Genomic DNA, 26,218 nt, shown 5'->3' with positions numbered 1-26,218 from the left:
CAATCTCATGTGCAAGGAAAACTTAGAAGATCACCAAACTCATTAGGATTCGTCCTGCACGAAGGCCTGTGCAAAGGTTTGAGCCAATCCATTTGATGTCGAGACGTTGGTGCTAGATTAACAAAAAACAAAAATCACCAAAGTCAGTAGGAGTCATCCTCTGGGGACCATGAATGTCTGTACGAAACTTCATGTCAATCCATCCAATGGTCGTCGAGGTATTTCAGTCTGAACCAAAAGGTTAGAAGACAGTCAACTCCAAGCCGCTGACTACACACAGACGTCAATACAACCGTTGGCTAATTCAACGGGACTAAATCTGACTTCATTGTGATGTTCCAGACCTTTGCATGAGAAACACTCTCTCTGAATGGACCTTGGAGTTAATTGAATACCCTGGCTTTAGGGCAATACGTACGATACCACCATAGCCAAAAGTAAGGTTTGTGTTGAAATGTCAAGGACCAACTCAGTGTTTTCTTTTCATGTAGACTGCGAGGATAACTCTATTACCTCTCTGCCTCCACTCCTGGCCATTCTCTGAAGCATTAGAATGGTGGTAACAACCACCGACAACGATGGCCGTCTTTCTTCACCTTCATCACCACTGATCACGATACATTGGGCATTGAAATAAACTGTGCTTCACCAACTCAACACACAGTGACAGCAAACAAATTTGACATCGATTTTGAAATGGTAGCCTATCTGATGCGGCCTTGGGAGGCACCTCAGGTGTAGAATTGGTCGTCTCGCTTTATGTGACATACTGCACGGGATAAAATGAAAATATTTCCTCCTACGGTCATATTCATTGCAGAAAGCCTCGCGTCCGTCCGTCCGACGGCCGTCCGACAGCGGTTCTAACACACTTACAGGGCTTCAGTACAGCAGAGGTACTGTTGCGGCCTAACCAAAGATAGAGGGGTCCCAACCTGGTAGAGGATGATCAGGTGAGACACCGCGGTGAAGGGAGGGGGAGGTATACGACTGTGGAAATTTGGAAATGCACGAAAAGGTGCTCCAAAAGTGCCAAAAGGGGCAACTGTTCCTAATCTGACAGGTTAAGAAAAGTGAGGTCGGGACGCGACAGTGCTAAAATGGAACAGAGTGACGCCTCTCCTTCCTTATATTACTTTCATGCAGCCTGCCGGGGGAAGACAACAAAAACAAACCAAACAGTGGGTTTCTCTCTGTCTGATGAATATTTATCGTACTGAGGCAGAGTGCTGGGACACATTCGCAGCGTTCCTGCAGGAGTTGTCCCATCTTGGGCCGAGAGAAAGAAACCTTTCATAAAAAAGTGTGACAGAAATATCCAACATGTCATGCCGTTTATTCTAGTATTTATTCTAGGAAGTCTTAAGGCAAAGAGAAAACTGAAAAGAGTGTGTTTGAGCACTTATGACGCCTCGTTTCAAGACACCCAGAGAATAGAAACGGCAAACAACAAAAAAAAAAAACATCCATCCCCCAAAAAATGTAAAGGACACTACTTATAAAGGGAAATCTATTTATTATTCAGCGTTGTGCATATACATGCTGTGTATTGCACAAAACCTCAAGATAAAAGACACGAGCCTCTGCAGCAGTGGAGAAGAATCCTCTCACGTTGAATGGAAGACAACGGGGGTGAGAGCAGATGGTAAACGGAGCGTCCTGAGAGAGCGGCTCCTTCACCGCACCGTTACTTCAAAATAAAATCAAATGCGCACACAATAAACTTTTGAAATTGATGCACATGGATACCTACAAACCTGCCAACCAACCTTTTTTTCTTTTACTTACATACACACACACACACACACACACACACACAGTCAGATCCATGTGACATGAATGTGGAGAGCTGGAACACAGGGCCAGGAGAGGACAACAGGGCAGACCGGTTCATCTGCTAAATATTGCCAGTCCAATTCATCCAAGCGGTCTCATGTTATAGTCTATTCCGAGTCTGTAGCTTACTTCCGGGGCAACAGCTAAGCCAGGACATTTTGTACAAGTGTTAAATATTCTCAGTGGACTGCCACTGCACGCGTTTCTTTACAAGGACATTTAGAGACCTGGATTAGAATATGGCTCCACTGATCAACCGTCTCTGAAAGCCATATTCCAGGTAATGCCCAACTGGTCTTGCTAATAAAGAATAGTTTGGAGTTTAGAATGAAGGACTGGAGGCCCGAGTCACCTCATGGTACTGTATGTATTTCTACCAATGTAGCGTATTGACTTTTTAAAGCATTGGCATTCTTATGTGGCAGAGTCAGACTCACAGCCGAAATAATCTATAGGCTACTTAGTCTATAGACAAGATTACAGCCCTCCCGTAAATCTCAGGTCAGTCAATAGCGCAGTGGTCATTCTGCCCGTCTCTCCGTGGTCCCGTCCAGCAGATGCCTGCGCAGCTCCTGGGGGTCAGTGACGGGGAGAGAGCAGGTGAAGTCCTGGCAGACGTAGGCTGTGGCCACACCACCGTGCTGGGACATGGAGGAGAGGACGGGCAGCCGCTGGCGCAGGAATCCGTCTGCATCGCCGTCGATGTGCATCAAAACCTGCCAGAGAGAGGAGGAGGGGTAAGAACAGCGCACAAAGACACTCCCATCCTGGGTCCACATCTATCTCATTGTGATATTACTACGAGGAACATTCTGTGTGGCGTCCATGTTTCAGTGGAGCGTGACAAGGATCGCTTTCCTTGTTTTTCATTCATGCAACTGTCTAATGCCCACAATTGGCGAAAGACAATGGAGTGTGTGTGGATGGATATGTGGTTCACGTGTCCCGCCTGCAGCCCAAGTGGTTCCCAAATAGACCTCAACTCCACTGCTACTCCGGTGTTGGCCGTCTTCGTAACTGCTTTTGTGTGTGTGTGTGTGTGTGTGTTGGTGCTCTTGGACAGGCATCAGAGCGAAGTTAAAGCCCTGTTCGTCCCCAAGGCAGCTTCCCGTCAAACACGTGTCACTTCCTCCTGCCCCCCCCCCCCCAACACCCCCGGTTCACAGCGGAGCGAGAAATGTAAACAACAAGCAGAGACAGGAGTGATAAAAGGAGGGAGAGGGCGGGGGAGACAGGGAAGACAGAATGAGAAAAGAGGTCCCGAGACACATCTCGTCCCAGGTTGAAGTTCGGCGGGAGAAGACGGCAGACCGGAGGTCAATCAGAATGCGTCAAAGGCTGCACACGTACTGATGGCAGTGGGTTTGATTGATCTTTAGAGCTCGACACAATGCAGCCAATCCATCATTTCAACACACCTTCTACAGCCGTACGCCAGCTACTGCATTGGCACTGCGATGGCCATGCTTGCGCGTGTCGCTGATCGCATCAGTGTTTCCTTCCACAAAGGAGAGAATGGAACAGAAACTGGCGTGATTATCTGTTGGTTAGATGACATTCCAACAAAGGAAAACTACCCGAAAGCTGCAATGACAATCTAATCAGATTTAGAATCTTGCTTTCAACTATAAAGCTCAACTTTTGTGCCAATATACGTAGATGAAAAGACGTACTGGTTGCTCGGAATCATGGAAAATGAGATCATGGATGCCGAGCAAACTGCCTTACCGCTGATGACTGTGTGATATGGTCAAAAGCCCCACGACGAGTAAACGACCTTTGGCTTGAATCTTGCCTTGGCCCTCAGACAACATTGTCCATTAGAGCAGACACACTCTCCCCCCCCCCCGTCCCCTGGAGCACTGCCAGCCAGCATTCACCCAGGACATCATGCAGAACTGTTTGCATCCTCTCCATCCTGTATCAACGAGACCTCATGCTCTCATTCGACGGCCCCCTCGGTGCGTCCCAAGTGCTCCACTCAGCCATTGAGACGCTCATTGTGTGCTGGTGGCCATCTGCACTTCTAATGCCAAGAAACTATCAATGGGTTACGCATCCCGTCTCCTGCCATTGAGGACCGTCTCCGGGGCGGTGCGTTTTGTGACGCCTGGTAAACAAAATCCCTCCTTCGGGGATGATGACAATGGGACGCTGCCATATCTTATCTTATTCTCTACAGTGATGCTGGGGCTCCTCTGGGCACAGCTCAGAGCAGAAATAACCTGAAACACAGGAAACTAGATCGCTGGAGAGGGTTTGAAAACGCGGGGGCAGACTGCCTCACGCGTGTGATGGAATGCGGTCATAACGGTGTGACCGTTGCCATGGAGACGGGAGGAGGATTGCCCCGCCACGTTGAACCACATCCTCTCAGTCCTGACTCTCCTATTTGCCAGTCAGCTTCATGCGGTCCCTCTCCGGCCCCAGACCACATCGAGCTGCGCGCCCTCAACCGAAAGGTCCCGCTGTCATCCGACCCGTGTCCAAACAACCCCCCGGGGACCGGACGAGTGTGTGTGTGTGTGTGTGTGTGTGTGCGCGTCTGCGAAAGAGTGATTGAGAAAGAGAGCAACAGAGAGACCGATTATGTGTGAATGTGATGAACTGAATGTGAAGTGTGTGTGGTCTTGTGTATGTGTGTGTGTATGAAGCTGTAGCAGACAGCACAGTTGGCTACACATGAGCGCACAGTCAAACTCCCACAGGGTTAATCCCTTCATACACTGGGCAACCCTGGAACACACACACACACACAACTCCCTCCCGTTAAATGTTCCTACGCTGACAGCTCCCTCCCACTCTTCCTCTCTCATTCTGCCAGAGCTTTCAAAGAACACAGCGTACCTGTGCTAGAAGTCACACGAAGACACACACACACCTCTTCAGGAACCATTCCCCCCCCAGCCAGCGTCAGCGCACACAGCTCACAGGCCGACCAAAGCCGCTGTCATACCTGAGGAAGAGCGTGACGACCCGTTTTATCTGCAAAGACCTTTGTCTGTACACCATTGTGGAAAATACTGCTTTTTGAAACATGGTTATCTCAGAGACAGTCGTGCCCTAAAATCTACAGCGAGGTTAAGTCAGAAGTAAAAGTCCCAGCGAGCCACCGAGTCTCCTGCCACCATGACAGCCCATCACATTACACATGACTGGTCTTAGTCCCCCCCCCCCCCCAGCATTATGTTGTTTTTTACAATGTTAATAGTACTTTAATTCTACTTTTCAACCTACACCCTCAACGGGCAACGTATCCAAGGAGATGCAAATTGGAAAATGGGAAATAAGAGTCATATTTTGAAACATATGCAATGGGGTTATGTGAGGACTAATGAGTTGATGGCAATGACGTTCTGAATGACTTCTGCTCCCGCCCATTAACAGCAGGCTAATGTGTAATGACCGAAACGTTCCTACCTCTGATATAGTAAAGTAAGCCCATTAAAACAGCGCCGACACCCCCCCACCACATCCTTCGTTATATCAGAAGAGAACATTGGCAGCTTATGAAGATACAGAGAGAGCGACGGAGTGAGGGAATCCCGCGGGCATCTTCGACCTGCGCGCGTGAACGCACGTGTCTTATCGGGTCGGCGCAGGATTTTTATTCACCGAGCCGCGATGTGGATCAGCACGGAGCGCTGGACCTACAGACGAGATACAAGCACGGGGGAGAGGATTACATCTCACATTTCAGATGAAAAATGGGGTGAGATACGTGTTTGAGCACAATGAGAGAGAAAAAGCGGGACGAGTGGCTATCTGAGTGCATCGCGGTCGGCCGGGTGTCGCACTCTCCCTGCCACCGGGACCATCTGGGACCTTCTGCCCACAGCTGTCGATCACCCCGGGCTCTGCTCTCTGACTGCTTGTTGGGCTTTGCAGGTCATTTGCAGAGAACAGCGGAATCAATTCCCAGAACACAACACTGCATTCGCCGCCTTTGATGAGAGAACAGGGAGGATGGGGAGCAGAGGTGTAACAAGGCGACAGCTTGAAGAGCGGGAGGGTCAAAGGTCGCTGAATGAGGACTGTGAGACCGGGTAGCTCTAATCCTCCTCTGCACTGTGTTGTTAAGTCTCTAGCTAGGCTCTCCTTCCCTCCCTCCCTCCCTCCTTCTGCTTGCCCTCCCCGTCACCCTGCCAACTCTTCCCCACGTCTCTGAGGTCTTGTTCGGGATTTCTCCTGTCCTCCACAGATGCTTTCTCCTTTCAAAAGGCCACGCTCCTCCTTTCCTTCTCCTCCGTGCCCCTCTCCTCCTTCCTCTTTACAGGCATCGAGATCAGGAAAGGCGTAGAAAACCCCGTCTATTTACAGTCATCTCCCTCCGGGGATCCATTCCGTACAGCACAGTAGAGGCTGATCAATAAGCGCCAACAGAGAAGAAGAGAAGGAGGGAACCAGATGGATATGACCACTCATAGCGCTTTTACACTCGCGTCATTCACACCCATTCATACACCGATGACCGGGGCTACCATGCAAGGTGCCACCGGCCCATCAGACCGTCTAATCATTCACACCCAATCACACACACCTGACAGCGTCGCCTAGAGGAGCCGCCGCTCTTCTCAATTGATGGGACGACCCGTTTACGAGCCACAGTCGTAAATATTGCGAGAAATTACTTATTATAGACCAGGTTAGTGTCTTTACCGTTACTAACTGCTATTCCACGTGTCATATAACTGAAGAGTAGTTATCTGGAAGTGGTAAAAGCAGGTTTCTAAACAAATTGACTTTCCTTTTGTTGCCAAGCGACATTTATAACAGCCGAGAAAGTCCCCCGAACGACAGCTGCTGGAAAGACTGCGCTGTGTTCCGCCGCTCACGACTTCAGAGCCTCTACAGTCAACAGAGCTCGACTGAACTCTAATCAAGCTATATTTCTGTGTAATAGAAAAATTTACCGCAATTTATTTGCAGCAATTACAATCAAGAGCGATGTTTCGCAGTGACTGTAATTGATTGATTACAACAAGCAAAAAGAGCTTGGGGTGAGTAGAGAGAAGCGCGCAGTCTTGAATTAAAATACTAAATAAATGCAACGAGGTGAAGATCTCAGTGTGTGTGTGTGTGTGTGTGTGTGTGTGTGTGTGGGGTTTGGCATGGGTTGGGCTCGGAGCACCTCATTCAGCACAATTAGAGCGCGCCGGCCTTGAACCAGGAAAACAGGCGAGGAGTAATTGGATTTAAATCAGGCATGTTTCCCTGCTCATAGCTAATGTAACGTGGAGCACAATCCCCTCACTCACTCACTCTTCTGCCTCTCCCGCTTATCTCGTTTAACATCCCTCCATCTCTTCGTGCTCACACAATTCAGCCTTTCAGCAAAGTATATTTGATAACTAAATTTATCTTTTACAGCTCGTTTTGTCTCCGAAAAACTTCACATTTGAGAAGCTTGAACCGGCAAACGTTTGGCATTTCTGTTTTATAAATCACAGCTCAGCTACCTTCACCATGAGCCACAGATCCGTCGAGCTTCATGTCTCTCTGCACGCTGAAGTGACGTGCACGGCGTCTTAGAAACAGCAGTACTTGCCGTTTAAAGGAATAAGTGTGGCATAAGTGTGATGAATGGATTCTGTCTGCTCTAACACGAGGCGCCGCCGTTAGCAACCCAGTGAGACTTCAAATGCCAAAGAGAAACTTGATTTCCTTATCATTTGAATCGTGTTTTTTTTTATCCAAACAACCACTCTGTGTATACCGTCATCGGGGCAGTTGGCACTATTTTTGAGGACGGTGGTGAAAAAAACAAAAGATGTCTGCATCCTTGTATACCATCTGTTATAACAAAAACAAAGCTATCTGTATCGGCCGATAAGGCTTATCGACAATCAACAATCGGTATAAAATGTGATCCCCCCCCCACACACACACACACACACTTTGAGTGTGCATCTCTTTCTCATTCAGCATCTTATTGGTCCCAGTGGTAGAGACCAGCGTCTTCCTCTGGTCAGCGTCATCTCCTCCTCTCATCCTTCACTGCGGGACTTCCATTCCCTCTGGTGTCCTCAGCTCGACCCCTCACTGCGGCCATTAGCAGACGCGAGCCGACGCCCTCCATCAGGCTGAGGTCTCATTAGTTCGAATTGGATTCATAGAGCAGCTAATTGGAATAAGTCAGTCGGACTGAAGAAGACAAAGCGGTTGACCCTCAAATCATTAAAACAACAACCTGTTTGCATTCAACATCGATTTGAACGCAACATCTGAAACATAAACCCGCCTTGAAAACTTGAGACCCTTGAAGACTAACAGACTGCTCCGACGTCAGAGACTCCCACGTGATCAACCCGACAGTGACGAGGCCCAGCATGTAACTGGTTCCTCGCCGGGTGTGATAGCACAAAACACACATCCCCTGTAATCATGGATCCATCCTGATAGCGCCTCTATCTGGCTCCCTTTCTTGGTCTCCGTCTCTCTGCAGGGCTCCGCAATGTTACTGCAATGTTACCACCGGCTGATACTGCACAACTCATCTATATTTCAGTAGGGCCCTGGGGGGGGGGGGGGGGAGAGAGAGGCCGTGTCAGTGGACATTCGCTGCTTTAATTCACTGATGTAATTTTGCTTTTAGGGCCGATCGGATAAACAGAGCTCAGTGTTGCAGTCCGGCGTGTTGATAACAGTGAGGCTGCGAATGCACCACAGCTGTCTCACTTAATCTCAATTAACCCCGAGCACGTGTCGCTGGCGAGGTTCTACTTTTTTAATTTGGAACGATCAGGAGGAAGTAAAAGTATTGGATTTGGAGGGTAATAGCTTTTGACTCTGCAATTTCACATCATTTCGGGTCATTATTATGATTACTTTGGACAACACCCAAAAAGCTTGGATGCTAAACTTGCTAGAGTTAAATAAATATCTTAATATTTACACATCTAACAGCCTTCATACAAACATTTAACTCTGCTGGAAATGTTTTCCTGTGAAGTCACACTGTAACTCAAAAGCCACCATTCAGAGAACTTCTAAACTTCCTTCATTTATGATGTTTGTTCATTCATAACAGACAAACAAAAAGGTTATGGACGCACAAATTGTTTTTATGTTCATGCGGCTTATGAGGTGCGGTGCCAAACAGCACCGGCAGTGCGACTGTGAGTCGCCCTGATAAGCTGACATGGAGAGCAGCAGCAGCTTGGTACGTTTGTACTCGCCAGACGACGACGTAAAATCATGGCCGGCGAGTGGTGTGTGTGTGTGTGTGTGTGTGTGTGTGTGTGTGTGTGTGTGTGTGTGTGTAGGGGTCTGCAAGTGGTTTCTTGGTCCCGTTGGTCGGGAGCATAAATGCCTCGCCGCCAAGCACAAGTATAAACAAAGCTTAAGAAGGAAAATTAAGTTTGATGTAGTTACCGGAGAAACATGAGTAGCATCTACCGTTTTAGCCGCTTCTCGGAAAGGAAGCCGCAAAAGCAACATTCCCAATATGTCGAAATTATTCCTGAGAAGTTTAAAACTGAAACTTCTGAGAAATGTGGCCGTGGGAAACGCAAACATGAAAGCGTTGGCGAACTGTACTGGATTTCAGTCTGATTCAGAATGACAGCTGTCCAACTCATAACCAGCAGCCTGTGTCAGGAAGCCACACACACGCACACACACACACACACACAGTTAAGGTTTGGAACCACAAGGCATCTCGATGTTAGGAGAGGGCTTTACGGTGAAAAGAGATCTAGATGGGGAGTTAATACACACCTTTACACAACCACACCCTAACCGGCCAACACCCCAGGCTCTGTCACAGCTCGGCCCCACTCTGCATCTGTGTGCGTGTCTGTGATTTTGCGTGTGCATGTTTCAAAAGGTTCCTGTGAATCTGCTGCCACGATATCAAATAAATAGATAAAGACAAAGAGGTACTGATGTCGGGAGTTCGTCAATGCGTGTCTTCGTGCTGCAACTTGGATCTTTCAGGGCTGCTTTTGTGGTCTGACGACACGTTAGTTTGTCAAGATGATGCATCACATCTTTGACACACACACACACACACACATCTACCTTATGTGGGAGAAAGAGGGAGTTGACTGCTGCTAGAAGACTGGCGGTGTCCGGGGCATCCCTCTGGCCACAGATCACGATCTAACAAAAGAAATAAAAAATGAAAGCGAAAAGACGGTGAGAGGAGGAGAAATACGGATGACAGGGCCAGAGAGATAACGAGATGAGAGGGTATCAATGGAGTGAAATGAGAGGGGAAAGGTGACACACTGGAGGCGGGCGTAGTTGCAGCAGTAACAAGGAGAGGCAGGTGTTCGCGTCGCCCTCGGAGCTCGTTAGCCTCGCCCCGTTGCCCCGACTCGTCCTCCGCAGGTCATATGTGACAGACAGACAGCTCGCTATCCTCCTTTACCGTTATTTCACTCTCTGTTCCTTTGATTGTGCAGCACACGACTTCTAACGAAAAGTTTAGCTGTAGACCGGGAAACGTCGGGGGGGGGGGGGGATCTTGCTGTGCTCTGCTAGTGTGCCGTTTCAGTGGTTTCAGGCTAACTGAGGGTGTTTCAAAGTATCCTACTTAAAAAATGATAAATACAGTTGAAATGATTTGTAAATGTACGTCGTTGATTTAATTTCATAGACATAGGGGGTCTGGTGTTAATGAGGAGGGAACTTTAGGAGGTGGCCCTCTTTGAAGTCGTAATACTCCGGCTTCATATGATGCTTGGTCTAATAAGAATTGTTAGACCAACAATCGTCGCTTTAAATATATAATGATTATGGTTGGAACATTTTTGCAAGAGATATTAATATGAAATTTGGAAATTAAACAACCAAAACCTCTAAAATAAAATGTGTGAGAAACCACTAAATCTTTAGAGGGACACATAAAATATGACTTCTTCTTCTGAGCTGAATGTCATCTGATCTGGCTGATTTTCTCTTCTCAGCAATAAAATAACTTCCAAACAAAAAGTATGCTGGATCAGTTTTCTGTCATATTTGTACGATAAATGGAACACATTTGTTATATAATATATAAAATCTATTTGAAGAAGTCATTTCTCACCATTCTGACACCCGATATAGATCAAAGCAATTATACATGTTCATCAATAATGAAAAATGCTGAAGTTGCTAGCAATGAAATATGAGTCAGACAAGATTATCATCATATAAACTTATAAAATATCCAATGATCTTACTGTTAACAGGGCCCTCTGTCGCACTGTGGCCGGCTGTGACGGCCTACTTTCACCAGCCTCTTGCTCAGCTTTGCGAGCGGTTCTGCCGTGTCTTGTTTTGGTTCACTTCTTGTCGGTAACTTTAATGTCCATCGCGCTCGCACAATTCGCCAGACAGGCAGAAAATTCTCGCTTTCAGGCCGCGATAAACGAGTTTGGGCTAAACAGCCGAGCAAAGACTTGAGGCGTGAGCCCAAAACTGGCACGCGCCGCATCAACCCAACTGACCTGTTGAAGCGTGTAGTGCTGGGCCATGAGGGCCTGGACCATTTCAGGCAGCGCTATGGGGACCCGGGTCAGGCGGTCGGAGAACGCTGCCAGCAGCTGTTGGGACCTCTGGAGCCACTCCCGCCTGCCGGAGTAGTGGGACAGACGCAGGAGATTGGACGCCGACACCGAGTTAGCGCTGGGCTCAGCTCCGTCCTGATCTGAGAGACACACACACACACACACACACACACAGAGAGAGAACACAACATTTTCATCAGTTGTTGCCTGGCTTCAAACAACACTGCATCTCGCAGGTTTCACAGTGTAGATGTATGCGAATAGAAAGAGTTTGAATGATCAACAATATTCAGGCAAAGTGATGGCACACAGAGTCAAAAGGACGATGCATGGAGGGATTCACAAGATGCATAACGCGTGCACTGTAGTCTTTCATGAGACATGGCTCTTGTAACAAATGTGAAGTATCGGATACAAAACATCAGACAATTTGTCGCACTAACAGGAAGGATGGCCAGCTACTCAGTCAAACTCTACGCCTTCCCGTGACTTCCCCCAGAACACATCCCAGAGTCTCCATGTGTGGCGTGGTGTGGTGTGACGAACAGATGACCTCATGACTTAGCCCTGTTAAGTGGTCGCTCCTCATCTCTTATCAGTGTCCAATGAGAGCCCGGAGGTGATCTTCTCATAACCCATGACCTCGCTGCACGTCTGCTTCCCACCAATGCTCTGAAGCCAGAATCTATGAGTGTGTGAGCGCATGTGTGTGTGTGTGTGTGTAAGAGAGAGACACTTTGGAGTCGGTAGCTCACACAAGCCGCTTTTTAAGTTAAACTGCAATTTTAGGTAAAAGAAAATAAAAACAACAAAGACGACCCTCCACGCACTGAAACCTCTACTGTACACTGGATATACTGTGTCTTTTATGACAAGCATGCATTTACAATCCCGTGTAGATGCACCTGAACCCCCCCCCCCCCCCCCATGACTGAACTGCAGAAACAATTAGATTAGATCCTGCAGTATGGTTTTCATCTCTCCCTGAGCCCCATGGCAAGGAAGCCTCAACATACACACTATACTGAGTCTGTCCGCTTTCCACATATCTCTTCTCTTAAAGAGCCCCATGGAAAAAGAGTCATATACACACACACACAGCTGTGACAAAACTGCCTTCAAACACCCAAACGCTCGCACACACACTTACATTTCTATATTACCAACAGTGGACTACTACTCTACGCCAACCATGTGTGGACCGTTGTTTCTGGTCATTTTGACACACACACACACACACACACACACACACACACACACACACACACACACACACACACACACACACACACACACACACACACACACACACACACACACACACACACACACACACACACACACACACACACACACACACACACACACACACACACACGAATGCGCATTTTTGGCGACAAGCGTCACCAGAGATTTGAACAAACGCAGCAGATTTTTTCCCAAATAAAAGCTAAAAACACTGCCAAACAGATACCGTATATCATTTTAACCTCACTCCTAAAAGAAAACCAAAAGCACACACAGGAGAGTGTGGCAGGGCTGTAGAAGGTAGTGTGGTGGGGTAATCCGTCTTGCGGTGACAGGCTGTGCTGCTGGGACAGGCGTCCACACTGCAGCGGCCGTAGCGTCACTGATGGGCTTCAACCCTACACAGCGCCGCCACCGTACTGGCACAGTCAATCCTCTCAGATGAGAAACAGTCAGCTCCGATAAACACACACACACACACACAGATGCAGGTGTGACGGTGCACACACACAGCAATCATCTCCGATCTGTCAACGGTTCTCAACAAGAATAACTATTCGCTTTTTCCCTGTTCCCCCGCCCATCTGTGGCACGTTGCTCCCGTCTCAACTATTTGCACCAAGCTAGGTGCATGAGTTAGTGTGCGTGTCTTTCCTTTAGATGAAGAAATATAGCCCTGCGGCATCTGGAACACTAAAACTGACAATATCCCAGACAGAATAGTCAGTTCAGAGTTTGTTTGTTTTCTTCCGAAGAAGTTAAATCTTAGTATTAGCAGTCTAAGACATGGGTGTTGAGTCACAAAGGTACATTATTATTATATTACTCAGATGATATGAATTGACGCACCGTAGAAGAAGTGGGTGTGACCAGAGACAGTATATAAAAAGTGGAAGAGGTCATCGTGACGTCACCCATTGGTTTCTGGACTGTGGTTTTGAGGCCTTGAGTGTCCATCGCCATCTTGGTTTTTTGCAACCAGGAGTTACCATATTTGGAGTGCGTAGAGACGCAGTATATGGCTCTGGTAGCGATACCTGTAAATCTATTTCACTCTAAATGGACCATAATTTACTCAACGAACATCATGCTGTATTGAAGAAGACTTGAAACTAGAGATTGAGACCATAAACTCATGTTTACAATGTTTACTGAGGGAATAAATCAAGAGAGAAGTAGAGTCATTTTCTATAGACTTCTATACAACCAGACTTATTTTTGCAACCAGAGGAGTCGGGGGATTCAACTTGGCGGGTCAGGGATGGATGCCTAGACTTGCTGAGTGGAGTTGAAAAGAGAATAAAAAAACTTTTTAAAAAATGCAAGTGGTAGAAGCTAAATAGATGTTTGCTGTCAGAGAAACAAAAAGAAACCGCAAACACCTGGACCCAGACTGGAAACTAAAGGTAAATGTCTGCATGTCTGCATGTCCACAAGGTGTCAGCTGCTCTGAACTGCCAGCAGCCATGCAATGCAGACAAGTTTGACAGGTCTGCTGATAAAAGTAGCTGAAGAATCAGAGCATCAGGCTTCGAGTGCCTTCATGGTGGAGAAGTTCAACTTGAGTCAGAGACAGTTGCACTTTACTGGAGGTAGACGGGGGGGGGGGGGGGGGTCAATATTCCCCAGCCCTCGTCTCTTATCCTCTACCCGCTCATCTATCCATCCATCCGTTCATCCTTGCTTACGTCCTGTCCTGTGGTGAAGCGAGAGAGGTAAACGGGTCGAGATATTACAGCAGAAGCTTCTCGCTCCGAACCAATCGATAACTGACACTATTTTTCTTTTTTCCAAATAAATGACCTTGCTTCTTTTTTTATGCCATTAAATCACTGCAACCAGATAGTGCCGATGTGTTGATATTAACAAACTGTCTGCAGTGTCTGCAGGCCTACAACTCTGTTATTTATTGATCTGCCTGAGCTATCCATCCTCGTCTAAGCCACAGAGGTATGCTCCAGTGGGACCGTTAATCCTTCACCTGTCCATCAATCCTTCACTGAATCTCTCAACCTATTAGAGCTGCAGCCACGCTGCCTTATTTATTTTCCACACTTGGATGATACAGTCCGTTACTGTTGTCAGTCCGCCGCTTCAATCCGGACTGAAATATCCCGACATCTCTTCACGGAGGCCCAACAACGTAAACATTGTTTTTGTTCTGACAACTGTTGACTACGTGAAGGGTGATGTCCGTCACACAAAAAAGGGGCTGTGTTCAAGATCTAGACCGGTGACATCTAACGACATGTCGATGCATCCATCCCTCACCCTCTTTGAGCTGCAGCAGCACCGTGGCGTCACCGGGATCGCTGCAGAAGTAGCCTCCGCCCTGGTCGTCCCAGAACAGCGCGTCCTGCCGCAGCTGCAGCTCCTCGGCCCACTGCAACCACTCCGTCTGCAGCGTGGCCTCGTACAGGTCCAGCAGGCCGCAAATTACGAAGGCGTAGTCGTCCAGGAAGCCAGAGATGGGCGGAGAGCTGGAGAATGGGAGAGGGAAGTCAGCGGGAGGAGAGGGAGAATGAGGACGTCTTTTTATTAAAAATGCATCGATGGATCAGGGCGGGAGGATGGGTTGCCGTCGGTGAACTAGTTCAGCTTTTTGTTTTCCGCACTTTTATCTTTTTATGTACCGAACGCTTGTTTACGATGCCTGAAGGTGATCAGGCTATGGTTCCAATCAAGAGAGTAGAGAAAACCCAGAATAATTGGGCTTGGATAATAAAAAGGCCTGAAGGAGTCATCTGTGACAGAACTGGGGATACATTATGATGTGCACAGCGGGCTGAGTATAATCTCTCCCTGAAGCACTTTTCTCAAAGTGAAATCACTAATCTGCCTTCTTTTTGCACTTGATGCTGTAGAGGAGATATTCACACACACAGCTGTGTTCATAAAGTCTTCGGAGTTTCAAGTGAAGCAGCACAGGAGTTGAACGAATGCGGTTAGTTAGACCATTCCGCCCCCCCCCCCCCCCCATCTCATTCTACATTCTCTCAGGTAACTCTTGCATTTTTTTTATCCCGCAACACACTTTCATATAAACCGCCTCCGTTTCACCTACGAATCTGCACTTTAACAAAATGTACAACCTGCTCTCCGTGGCACTGGTTTTGAATGTGATGTACTATTCAATCACACCTACACCCCAAAAACAAGGCCCATCCAGCCCCCCCCCCCCCCCAATCCCTCCAATTCCCACAATAGCATCTGGGTGAGTGCAGGGGGACGGATGGTGACAGGAAGTCAGATAGTGCCGTGTCAGGCGGGGCTGGTGGTCAAGAGAGGAGGCTTTGAGAGGTGGAGAGTCATATCTTTTGCCAGAAAGAAAGACAGATGTTGACTCATAAGCTGAAACGAGACAGCCGGCACTCTTGCACCGGACAGGATATGGCCAGTTGAATGTCAATACAAAAAGGGAGCCCTTGGAATTTCACATGATGACAAACAGAAGTGTCTTTAGCAATGCTAATGGCTCTGTGACTGATAATAGAGAAGCAGCTGGGAGGAGCTTTTTATCAGAGGTTGGGAATTTAACCTGAACTGCATTTGCCAAACCAACCCGTTAGATTTCATCCTATTCTCCAGTGAAACGCAAACACGCTGCTTGAAATCACTTCACATGACACATGAATGAGCCTCTTCTTGCCTCATATTAGTGCGAGTCAGTCTCTTAGGTAGTTTTTTGTTGCGTAATTTCTATAAAATGTATATAAAATGAAACTTTGTAGATGTTTATTGGTACCGTTAGTGATATGGATCTGTGCAGCCTCCTACTACCACACTAACACACTCCCTGACTCTTTCCCTTCTCTCACACTGCGACATGTCATCTGGCTGAGATGATGATTCTCTCATACGCTAGCGAACTCCACTACGTAAGGGAGAGGCCTATTGGGGCGATGTGGGACACAAGCACATCGACTACCATCAGCGGCGAACTTTATGTTCGAGAACAATCGAATGCGCTTGTTCGAGCTACGTAATGTACTGTTGAGCTATAACGCCATTATTACATATGAAATAACAGATGACACATGAAAAGATGAAACTCAGACACAGTGAGAGAGATTTCCCTGTTTGAAATGCAGCTTTTGTTTGTTTTCCCGTGGCAACGTGGGGACCTTTGGAATTCGACTCACACTCCAGCCTTCCTCATTTAATTGCTCTCTGTGCAGCCACCCGTGCAGTGACACCTCATATGTTATCTGCTGTCGCTCACCATCACGTCTTCAGAGCACAGGATACACTCCAGGAGCCGTGTTATGTGTGAATGTAAGACGGGGAGGTGTAGCGGTGTATTCTAATGCTGCAGGAGGCACCACGCCATCGGAATACAGCCTGGATTCAGCTTAGTGAAGTTTATTTGCACTGGTTTCAAAGCCGCCAATCGAACCCTGATGCGGACCGAACCGAGGCTGCTTTCAAAGGTGGGTCTTGGTCCGACTTTGGTGCGGATTTTGGCAGGATTTAAAACGCTAAACTGCCAATAAATCCATCAGCGTATCAATGAGATTGCTTCCTGAGCAGCTTTCATGAAGTGTATAAGGCCATGTGTATAACCTATTTACAAATCAACACATTTCTCTGATTAATGGGTGAAAAAACTGCTCTGCTAGTATCAGAGCCTGTGTACTTTATGTACTATGTAGCCCTGATCATGCTAATAAGCTCCGTCAGCCTGTAGAACTTCATGTGTACTTCATGTGTCCTCCTCTTGGTTTCATTGTAAAAAACTCAGTGAACAGAAACCGGTCCTGAACTAAAATGTATTTTTCTCCAAATGAACCCAACATGTTGTGAAAGCACCTTTAGTCATCAAATGGTAATTTTCCTTATTTTATATTTGTGTTGGTCATTTTAAGGGCTCTATTGACGAGAACAAATTCAACACAATACAAACAGAGAACTAGATTCCTGCTTTACTCCTGTGCAAAGCTTTAGACTTAAAATAAGATTATTTTTCACCCGAGTACAGTGCATTGTTCTGTAATACACAGTACGTCCCTCCTCTGCTCTGCAGCCACACAGACGACCGCTGTAACGTCCTGATCGCCCCCTGCTGGCCGGCTGTTAGTACAAGACATGCTTGATTTGATATGCAGCATATGGCATCACGTCTATGTCACTGTGGGAAGGCAAACCACTGATCACAATTCATGTTACAATAAATGTGCAGTCCTAATTGATGCACTATATTGCCAAAAGCATGTGCGATTGATTTGGGCAAGGTCCCTTAATTCTAATTATGTTACACCGACGTCCTCGAATGATATTTGTAGACAGTGGGCTTCCAACGCAGTGTCCAATCAAACTCTCAATCTCCCGGTGCCACGGAACATCCACGGCATCAGCTCCTCGACGCCTCCACAGCCTATTAACCCAGTTAGTCTGAGCACCATTCCTCCTGGAATATCTAGTCCGCGGCCCATGACGGAGTGGTTTACCCGCGGCGGGACGCTGACCCAGACTTGAGGAAAACCGCCTCGGTAAGCTTTCTAAATGCCGACACCGTCCTGAACTGGAGACTTATTAATGGGACGAGAGCCGCGGAAACAGGGCCACGTCGTTTAGGCGAGAGTCTTTAGGCGTGTTTAACATTGTAGGCTTTTCATCACACTCGCTGCGGGTGCATTTTTTTCCTTCTGCTGATTCCGTTGCATTACACACTCACTCATTCGCGGGAACTGGGGCACGGGGCTGGCCAACAGAACGAGGACACCTGGAGTAGTATCGCCCCAAAAATCACAAATTTGCCTCAGAGGGCTTTACAATCTGCACACATGTGACACCCTCTGTCCCGAGACCCTCACGTCAGGAAACACCTTTAACGGGGAGAAGAAACCTCAACATGTGTACAGAATGAACAGAACAGATCAGGCTGTGTAGACTAACCTGACTTCTTAAATCTCATGTTAAGGACAAATTATCTTTCCCTTTTTGGTCGAGTTAAAAATAAAAAAATTGAAATCTTCATACAGCTACATTTCTGCTGGAGGAAAATATTTTTCTTGGCCATGTCAGTCAAAAATCTATTTGATTCTCATCATAGTTGATTATTACGCGTTCAAATTCAAGTGCATACAATCCTGCGTGTTCTCCCACCACAGAGCCTCTCCTCTCAAAGTGCCTTCAGTCCAAGAAAGAAATCCAACAGGCATCGATAATCCATTTAAAATAAACATAACAATAATCTTGTTTCAAATGCAGTATGATAGAGGCTAGAGGAGAAATCTGATTACCCACTTAAATGCAGATTCACAGTAACCAGGTTACCGCGGTGCCTGTGAACATGATTTCCTGCCATAACCTGATTTCAACCAATAGCCTCGTTTCCTGTTCGTCATCCCCGGCACAACGCAACTGCTCCTCGGCTAAAAGTGCTCCTCCCCCTGAAGAAGAAGGTGAATCTGGTCCTCATCGGAGGACCGGGACATTATAAATGAAGCGAGTGCATGTGATCGACAGTGTGCAGGATATAAAATGCTCCTTACCCTGTGATCTGTGATCGCTCACATTTTGAAAGATCACAAGATCTCACATGTTATGTCGATGCACATAAAAGGCTCATTTCTCTCAAATTCTGGTCACAGATTTGTTCAATTTGTGTTGGTGAGCACTTTACCAAGATAATCCCAAATCCATCCATCTGACAGACGCGGCCTATCAACATGCTGATTATTACACAGATGTGCCTCAGGCTGGTCACAATAAAAAGGTCACTTTTTTTCAGTTTTATCACGCAACACAATGCCACAGGTGGTGCAAGTGTTGCCCTCTCGGTGTGACTACAGTGTGCCCGCACTGAATACAAAACACTCATCGTTTCTCTTACATCTGCTGCACCTCCATCTCGTCTCCCCGGTAACAGGACCTGAGGACGGTCTGCCGCTCAGCATCCCACAGGTGCTCCTTGAGGAAGTTGCCCGCCCGCACCGCCCTCTCCAGCAGGGCCTTGTCCCCCAGCACGGCTCCGACACCGGCGTAGGCCGACAGCATGAGACCTGAGGAGGAAGAAGATGGTGATGATGATGGTGGTGGAATGATTAGTTATAAAAAGGACTTTTACTCAGCTTAAAACATTGTGTCCTCTTTCGGCTGAGGTACAAGTGTGTGGCCTCACCACAGTCCCTAAGCTGAGTTACTCCTCCCGGCTCTTTGAAGTTTCCCCCGTTCCCTCCTCCTCTCTTCCCTCTCTACATCCATTCCTCCCTCTTTCCCCCTGCACTCCTCTTTCATGTAGCGTATCAAAGTCGGGTTTGAGTGCACAGCCTGGTCTTCAAAGCGCTGCGGCAGAGGCCAGGATGGATCAATGGAGGGGTTTCTTCATTAGAGAGGAGAAGGAGAGCCTTGCGTCTAATTGGAAAGTTCTCGGGATCGCAGAGCCTCATTACCTCACCAACACATTCCGGCTTGAGACGCCAGGCCAGGGAACAAAACTCGCCTGTGTGTGTGTGTGTGTGCGCGCTTTGTGTTCTTGTAATTAATCACCTCTGAGACAATGTGCAGGACAAACAATGTCGAGTGTCCAAATTGGCGTCACACTAATGGAAAGTGACAACAAGTGCCTCTAGAATAATCTATGCAAATCTTCATGACGCTAAAAAAAAAATAAAAAGTGACACGTCACTTCGGATGAATCCATTTTAACTCCTTGCATTTCAGTGGAAGGATGAGATTACGAGCGTACAGCCGGCCCTGAGCACAGAGAGGAGGAGCATGCATCACGACGGCAACAGGCAACAAGGGAGTGAAGACCAAGTGGCAACCGCCGGGGCTTAGAAATGAAGCCAACGCAGAAGTGCCTAAAACTGCACTGTATTCACGTCTCATACAGCCAACCTCACCTTGCTGTCAATATATATCGTACAATTTACTTCAAAGTGTAAGAGGTGCAACCGAAAACAAAAACAGCTCTGCACACCCGATTAGGCGGCAGGTGTTGTATATGTTGAGCCTATTTATCCTATGAGCAGATAGATCAGCATGCCCACGCACAGTGTGAGTGAAGCAACGCTGGCTGGTTGGTCTGTTAATTGTATTGCATTACACTGAGGCTGGACTATTCTAACTGTGTCAAATGTAAATTCTTCATGTCGGTCTTTTGTTGTTTACATATGCAAAATTATTACACACAAACACAATTAACTCTCAAAATATAAACGATTACAAATTAAAACAACGGCATTCATTTTACAACTAACCCTGTAGTTGTAAAAAATGATGCCGTTGTTTCAAAACAAAAGCAACCGCTTTTGTTTTTCACTGTCAGGCCCCGTTTAGCATGAGCAGCATCTATCGCCATGGCTAAACAGCCAGATGGCTGTGAAAGGGGGCAAAACAACCACAAAGAGACACAAAATGTCTACAAAGAAACCAAAACAACCACAAAGAGACACAAAATGTCTACAAAGAAACCAAAACAACCACAAAGAGACACAAAAAAAGGGGCAAAACAGACAAAAAATGAAAACAAAGACACAAACAAACAAAGTAACACACAAAACAACTACAAAGAGGCAAAATTATCACAAAGAGAAACCAAACTACAGAGAGATGCGTAATAACTACAAAGGAACAAAATAAAGCAACAAAATGAAGGTAAACAACTGTAAAGTCTGTGTGTCTTCCTCCCCTGTAAGAGAGCTGGTGGGGCCTTCAGCGTGTGCACAGGGGCCCCTCGTCTTATAATCCGGCCTTTACTTGTAGTATGAACTCGTACGTGAAGTTATCTCGACCTCACCATTCCAGGAGGCCAACATCTTGGTGTCCAGATGTGGGCGTGGCCGACCCTCCCTCACTTTTGCCATTTTGGTCCTGGCCGAGGCCAGGAGCTCGTTGGCCTTCTCCACGCCGATGCCAAAGCGAGCAGCCGTCAACTCCACCGAATAGCGCACGATCAGCACATTCTGGCCTTGCAGCTCGCCGTGGGGGTCCTGGCAAAAAAAAAAAAAACCGGCACAGGGGATAAGAACAGCTGTCATGTTAATGCCTTAATGGAGCAGCTTCAACACCTTAATGGTTACTCTTTCCATGTAAACGATTCATCTGATTCACCACATCAGAGTTCTTTTATTCCTTTCATCTCAAACTGGGACCCTCGCAAGAGTTGCAATGGCCACATTTCACAGCACAATTTAAACTGACCTGTTCCGGAGCAACATTGCCAAGCTCCTTGACCCCGTAGTGGTGCATGAAGACGTCGGCCTGCGTGGCCGCTCCGGTGGCGCCCTCGACCACATCCGGCAGCAGCTCTCGAACGGCCGAGGCTGTCCAGACGCAGAAGGCCCCCTCTCGCTTCTCTGGCCCCCCCGATGCCGGGACAGAGTCCGCATCCTCTGCGCTGTAGAAGCCTCCGGACTGCGTCAGAGGCATGAGGAGGAGGTGGAATGCTTTAGAATAATTGCCATCACCTTGGTGCCCCAGTGAGGACATCTGGTCCCCATGTAGCCGGTCAAATAAACACACAAGCACACACAAAGGCTGTAGCTGATTCACCTGGTCACTCAGGTCTCTGGAGACGTACAGCAGTATGTCCTTAGCCACATCCGCAAAGAGCTGCTCACCTGATACCTGAAAGAAAGCAGGAACACACACCTGCTCACGATTCCACCTCAACGGGACCTAAAACATACCATCATGTGATGCGTGTGCAGGGTACCAACCGCGGAACCCAACACAAATACTGTATTTGGATATTTTCAGGAAATAATTGGTAAAAAAAAGAAAAAAACTGACAACCTTACAAATGTGTGTATTTGCGCCTTCACTGTCGTTATTTACTCTGAAGAAAATAATAAAAGTCTGCAAAGTTTCACAGTGATGACTTTCGCTGAACATACCGATAAATGACTTTGATAAGAGACAGAAAGATGGGGGTAAAATTACCACTGTTGGATACACTAACAAGAACACACACACACACACACCTGGGAGGCAGTTACGTAGGCTACAGCCAGCTGGGCCTGGTCGTACAACATCTTCTCAAAGTGGGGAACGTGCCAGGAGGAATCTGTAGAGTAGCGATGAAAACCCTGCGGAAGAGGGACATAAAGAGAGATACAGCAAATACTTTCTCACACTAATATTCTGTTCACATTTACTGTATCACCTCTCGCAACATCAGCTTCTCTCCTGAACTGAACATACAGTCCATCCATGTTTCTGTGAGCGTGTCTGCTCATATACAACCATGGGCTGCAACAGCTCTTTTTCATTATGTTGTCTTTCGTACGTGTTTAACAGAGCAGTGATGAACACAGAGCAAAGGCCCAAATGACGAAATGATTCACTCGAATGCGTACGAACCTGAGCCACGTGGTCGTGGATGCCGCCCAGCGCCATCATGCGGAGTGTGTGCAAGGCCATCTGGAGAGCCTCGACCCCCTCTGAGGTGGAGCGATTGACGGACCAGTACGACATGAGGAACATCAGATTCACTGTGCGAGATCAAACAAAGAGCGTCATGTGAAGGGTGTTCCGAGGCCTGAAAACGTGTCCCCTGGGGGTTCTCGCAGAGTCTACCTGGTGTGGGGAACTTTGGAGCGTCCCTGAAGCCCCCGTACTCCTCCTCGTAGGAGTGCGCCAACTGCTGGAAGCAGCGGTCAGCGACCTCTGTGGCCGGCGGAGGACTCTGTCCCGGGTTCGCGGCGACGGCCGTGCCCTTCTTCAGGGCTTCAAGGATCCTCTCTCCGCTGGACTCCAGAGCAGGGCGGTTATTCTGCCACTGGGGATCACGAGGAGAACTTATGTCACATGTTAGGGAGGGACGGAGAAGATGCCGAGAGCAAAACAAAGACAAGAGGACTTCCTTGTTCCCGCGTTCTAAACACGCACAGATAACAGACAAATTAACGCTTTTCATCCTCTTTGTCTTTTCATTTCATGTCCCACATTATTCAGTTTCCATGCTGCGCATCAAAATGATGCGGCCGTTGACGGAGGAGAGCCAATTAATCTTCAAATAGTTCACTGAAGCAGTGGACTGACTACCCGATGTAACAAAAAAACAGTGGTGTGATTGCAAATATTCCTGAAAGGACCCACACTGCTCGTACAACACCTCGTTTCAATCCAAGTATTTTTTAAAGTAATTATCTAAATCAGAAATGCTGGATGGAAGAGACAACTCCGGCACAACTCTTTTCCCCCGGACTTTCTCAAACGCACCGCTGCTGTAACTCGAGAGGCTCGTTATCGGTTTTAAATGGGCCAAACACGAGAGGCTGAAGCCTTTTACCTGTTCAATGATTCGCTTGAGAACCGTTTTGAGCCCGGGTCTCCTTGCGTGGTCCGTGGGAGGGAAGTAGGTGCCTCCAATGAAAGGCCGTAGGTCAGGGGTCAGCCACACACTCATGGGCCAACCTCCGCCACCGCTGGTCGCCTGCAGACATCAGCAACCGAAAGTCATGAGACAGCATCAGCGGGGGGGGGGGGGGAAAGAAGCTTGTGCGAGAAAACCCAAATGCACGGTCTACACACACCTGTACAAAGGTCATGTAGACCTTGTCCACGTCGGGTCGCTCTTCTCGGTCCACTTTGATGCAGACAAAGTTGTCACTCAGGATTTTGCCAATTTCCTCGTCTTCGAAAGACTCCCTCTCCATAACATGGCACCAGTGGCACGTGGAGTAGCCCACTGACGGTCAGAGAGAGATTCACAGCAAGCAGACGTGTCATTTCCAGTACGAGCACAACTATCGTGAGTCATATGACAACAAGTGTGTTTTATCTCAATTAAGTGTGTTTTATCTCAATTCTCCCCCCCCACCCCCCCCCCCACCGAAACATTAATATCTACCTGATAAAAAGATCGGCTTGTCTTCATTCTTCGCTTTGTCGAAAGCATCCTGTCCCCACGGATACCTGAAACGAGCGCGACATTGGTTTACACGTGGCATCACGCTCAGCTTCACAGAACTGCGTCTGGAAGCGCACTCACCAGTCGACGGGGTTGTGTGCGTGTTGCAGCAGGTAGGGCGACCTCTCCTCGGCCAACCTGTTGGTGTGTTTGTGGGGGGAGGTGGACGACGTCCCTCCTGACGCCATGCTCATGAAGACAGACGAGCTAGACGCAAAAAAAACTGATTTACAATTTTAGTTACCGATTGATGGCGACTAATCTGCAAAAGCCAGACATATTACAAAAGGTATATTCTGTGCATTTAGTTACTCCAGATCGCAGATTTCTTATTTTTGCTGTTTAATCTCGGTGCTTTATTACCTCTGCAAGAATGAAGAAAAAAGTGTGAATGACATTGACAGCTTTGTAGATGAAAATGATTGTGCTTCTCTTCTCTTGTGTTTATGCTTTTCCCATCAGCAGTCCCTGTGCTGTTAATTAGGAGACATGATGATATGGCTTGCATTTATATTTAGGTTTTCCAGCACCATTCCAGAATTAGACAGTGAAAAGGATTTTTTTTTGGCCATCACCAACTAATGGTATTAGTACACTTGTGCTTTTCCTGCTGTGACAAGTCAAACTGTCTGCTGTCAAAAACGTCATTGTTATGACAGCGTGGAGCTAACGCTAACAGCTAGGCTAACAGCTAGGCTAACTTTACTACACGAGTCTACCATTTGTTGTTTGAACCAGCATGCATACTATTCAAACGACTAACACGAAGCGTCACCACGCTGTCAGTGAGCCGACACCAAAGAAGCTCGCTGCCCACTACAGCCGCAGTAGCTGTCAAGCACTGTAGCTAGCTGCTAGCCAAAGGACGTCCGCTTGAATATTCCACAATTCCGTGTCATTTTGCTTACAGCCACAGGCTCATGCCCCAAAAAGCATGACTGAAAACAGTATCCAATATATCAGACCATGTGCTACAATTCGGCCGAAATAGCTGTGACACGTGGGACACACATGGATTAGAAATGACATGTAACACAAAGCTATCTTAAATGTTTACCGTTAGCAGCGTGTGATCCTGCAATTAACAGGCAACCCTGATGGAAAAAGCTGATATATTGTTTGAAATGAGTGCCACTTGGAGGCTTGTCTTGTTACACGGAATTAAAATACGAGCTATTTGGACCTTTGTTACATGTCTTTTCTCACAGTGGCATGTCTCCTGGTAACAGTTCATGTTAGGGACATTTTAAATCGTATGATTTTCTAACGGAGTTTGGCGTAACTCTTTCCCATTCGTCCAAAGCATGCAGCAAGCAACATTACGTCTATCGACGTTTGACGTGCCATTCATGCTTTCGCTAAATTAGGCATGTTTGCTGGAACTTCAACGTACATCTAGCGTTAGCAATCTATTAGCCTCGGTGGCTTTACCTGAGGTAGCAGGCCGGCTGTGGAGGGTGGTGGCGCGGTGACCTCTCGCTTGGTGGGTGGAGGATCTGTCTGAAACACCTCACGTGACCCCCGGAGTTCTGCTGAGGACCGTCCGCTCCCAAAAAAGCTGCAGTTAAAAGGCGTGCGGGATCCACGCGGCTATTTCTGGACGTCGACCGACGCCATGCTAGTCTTATCATCCTAATCCACCAAAGCGTGGTTAGTTACCAGCTGCTAGCTGCTTTGTTGACATACAGCAGCCACAACTTGCAGGCATGAGACATTTTTTATTGCAATACCACGTGTTGACACACGGTGGCGCGCCAACATATTAGGGACACACAAAACA

The 26,218-nt window shown here is 47.4% G+C and overlaps 1 protein-coding gene across 3 annotated transcripts; it reads right to left on the bottom strand.

Annotated features, from left to right (window-relative positions):
- Nucleotides 1-1,394: 1,394 nt before the first annotated feature.
- On the bottom strand, nt 1,395-26,069 carry spata20 (spermatogenesis associated 20; the record flags this gene model as incomplete). Of its 3 annotated transcripts, XR_013772980.1 has the most annotated exons (17): nt 1,395-2,084; nt 2,129-2,552; nt 9,859-9,939; nt 11,271-11,470; nt 14,850-15,058; nt 19,414-19,582; nt 21,322-21,514; nt 21,726-21,938; nt 22,077-22,151; nt 22,508-22,612; nt 22,887-23,017; nt 23,103-23,304; nt 23,818-23,961; nt 24,062-24,216; nt 24,379-24,443; nt 24,520-24,645; nt 25,870-26,069. XR_013772980.1 is itself a non-coding variant. In XM_079293767.1 (16 exons), 16 exons carry the CDS (start codon nt 26,067-26,069, stop codon nt 2,358-2,360), a joined length of 2,463 nt encoding a protein of 820 aa, XP_079149893.1. In that variant the 3' UTR covers nt 1,395-2,357. The 3 variants fall into 3 exon arrangements, 2 of the variants coding, with proteins under 2 accessions (XP_079149893.1, XP_079149894.1); XM_079293767.1 differs by having other exon boundaries at nt 1,395-2,552; XM_079293768.1 differs by lacking the exons at nt 1,395-2,084; nt 2,129-2,552 and adding an exon at nt 9,554-9,679 and having other exon boundaries at nt 9,853-9,939.
- Between the last annotated feature and the right edge of the window lie 149 nt (nt 26,070-26,218).

Source organism: Melanostigma gelatinosum, assembly GCF_949748355.1.
Source record: "Melanostigma gelatinosum genome assembly, chromosome: 21".
Taxonomy (NCBI): Eukaryota; Metazoa; Chordata; class Actinopteri; order Perciformes; family Zoarcidae; genus Melanostigma; species Melanostigma gelatinosum.
The sequence above is the reverse complement of the archived record's forward strand: the minus strand, read 5'-3'. Positions and strand labels throughout refer to the sequence as shown.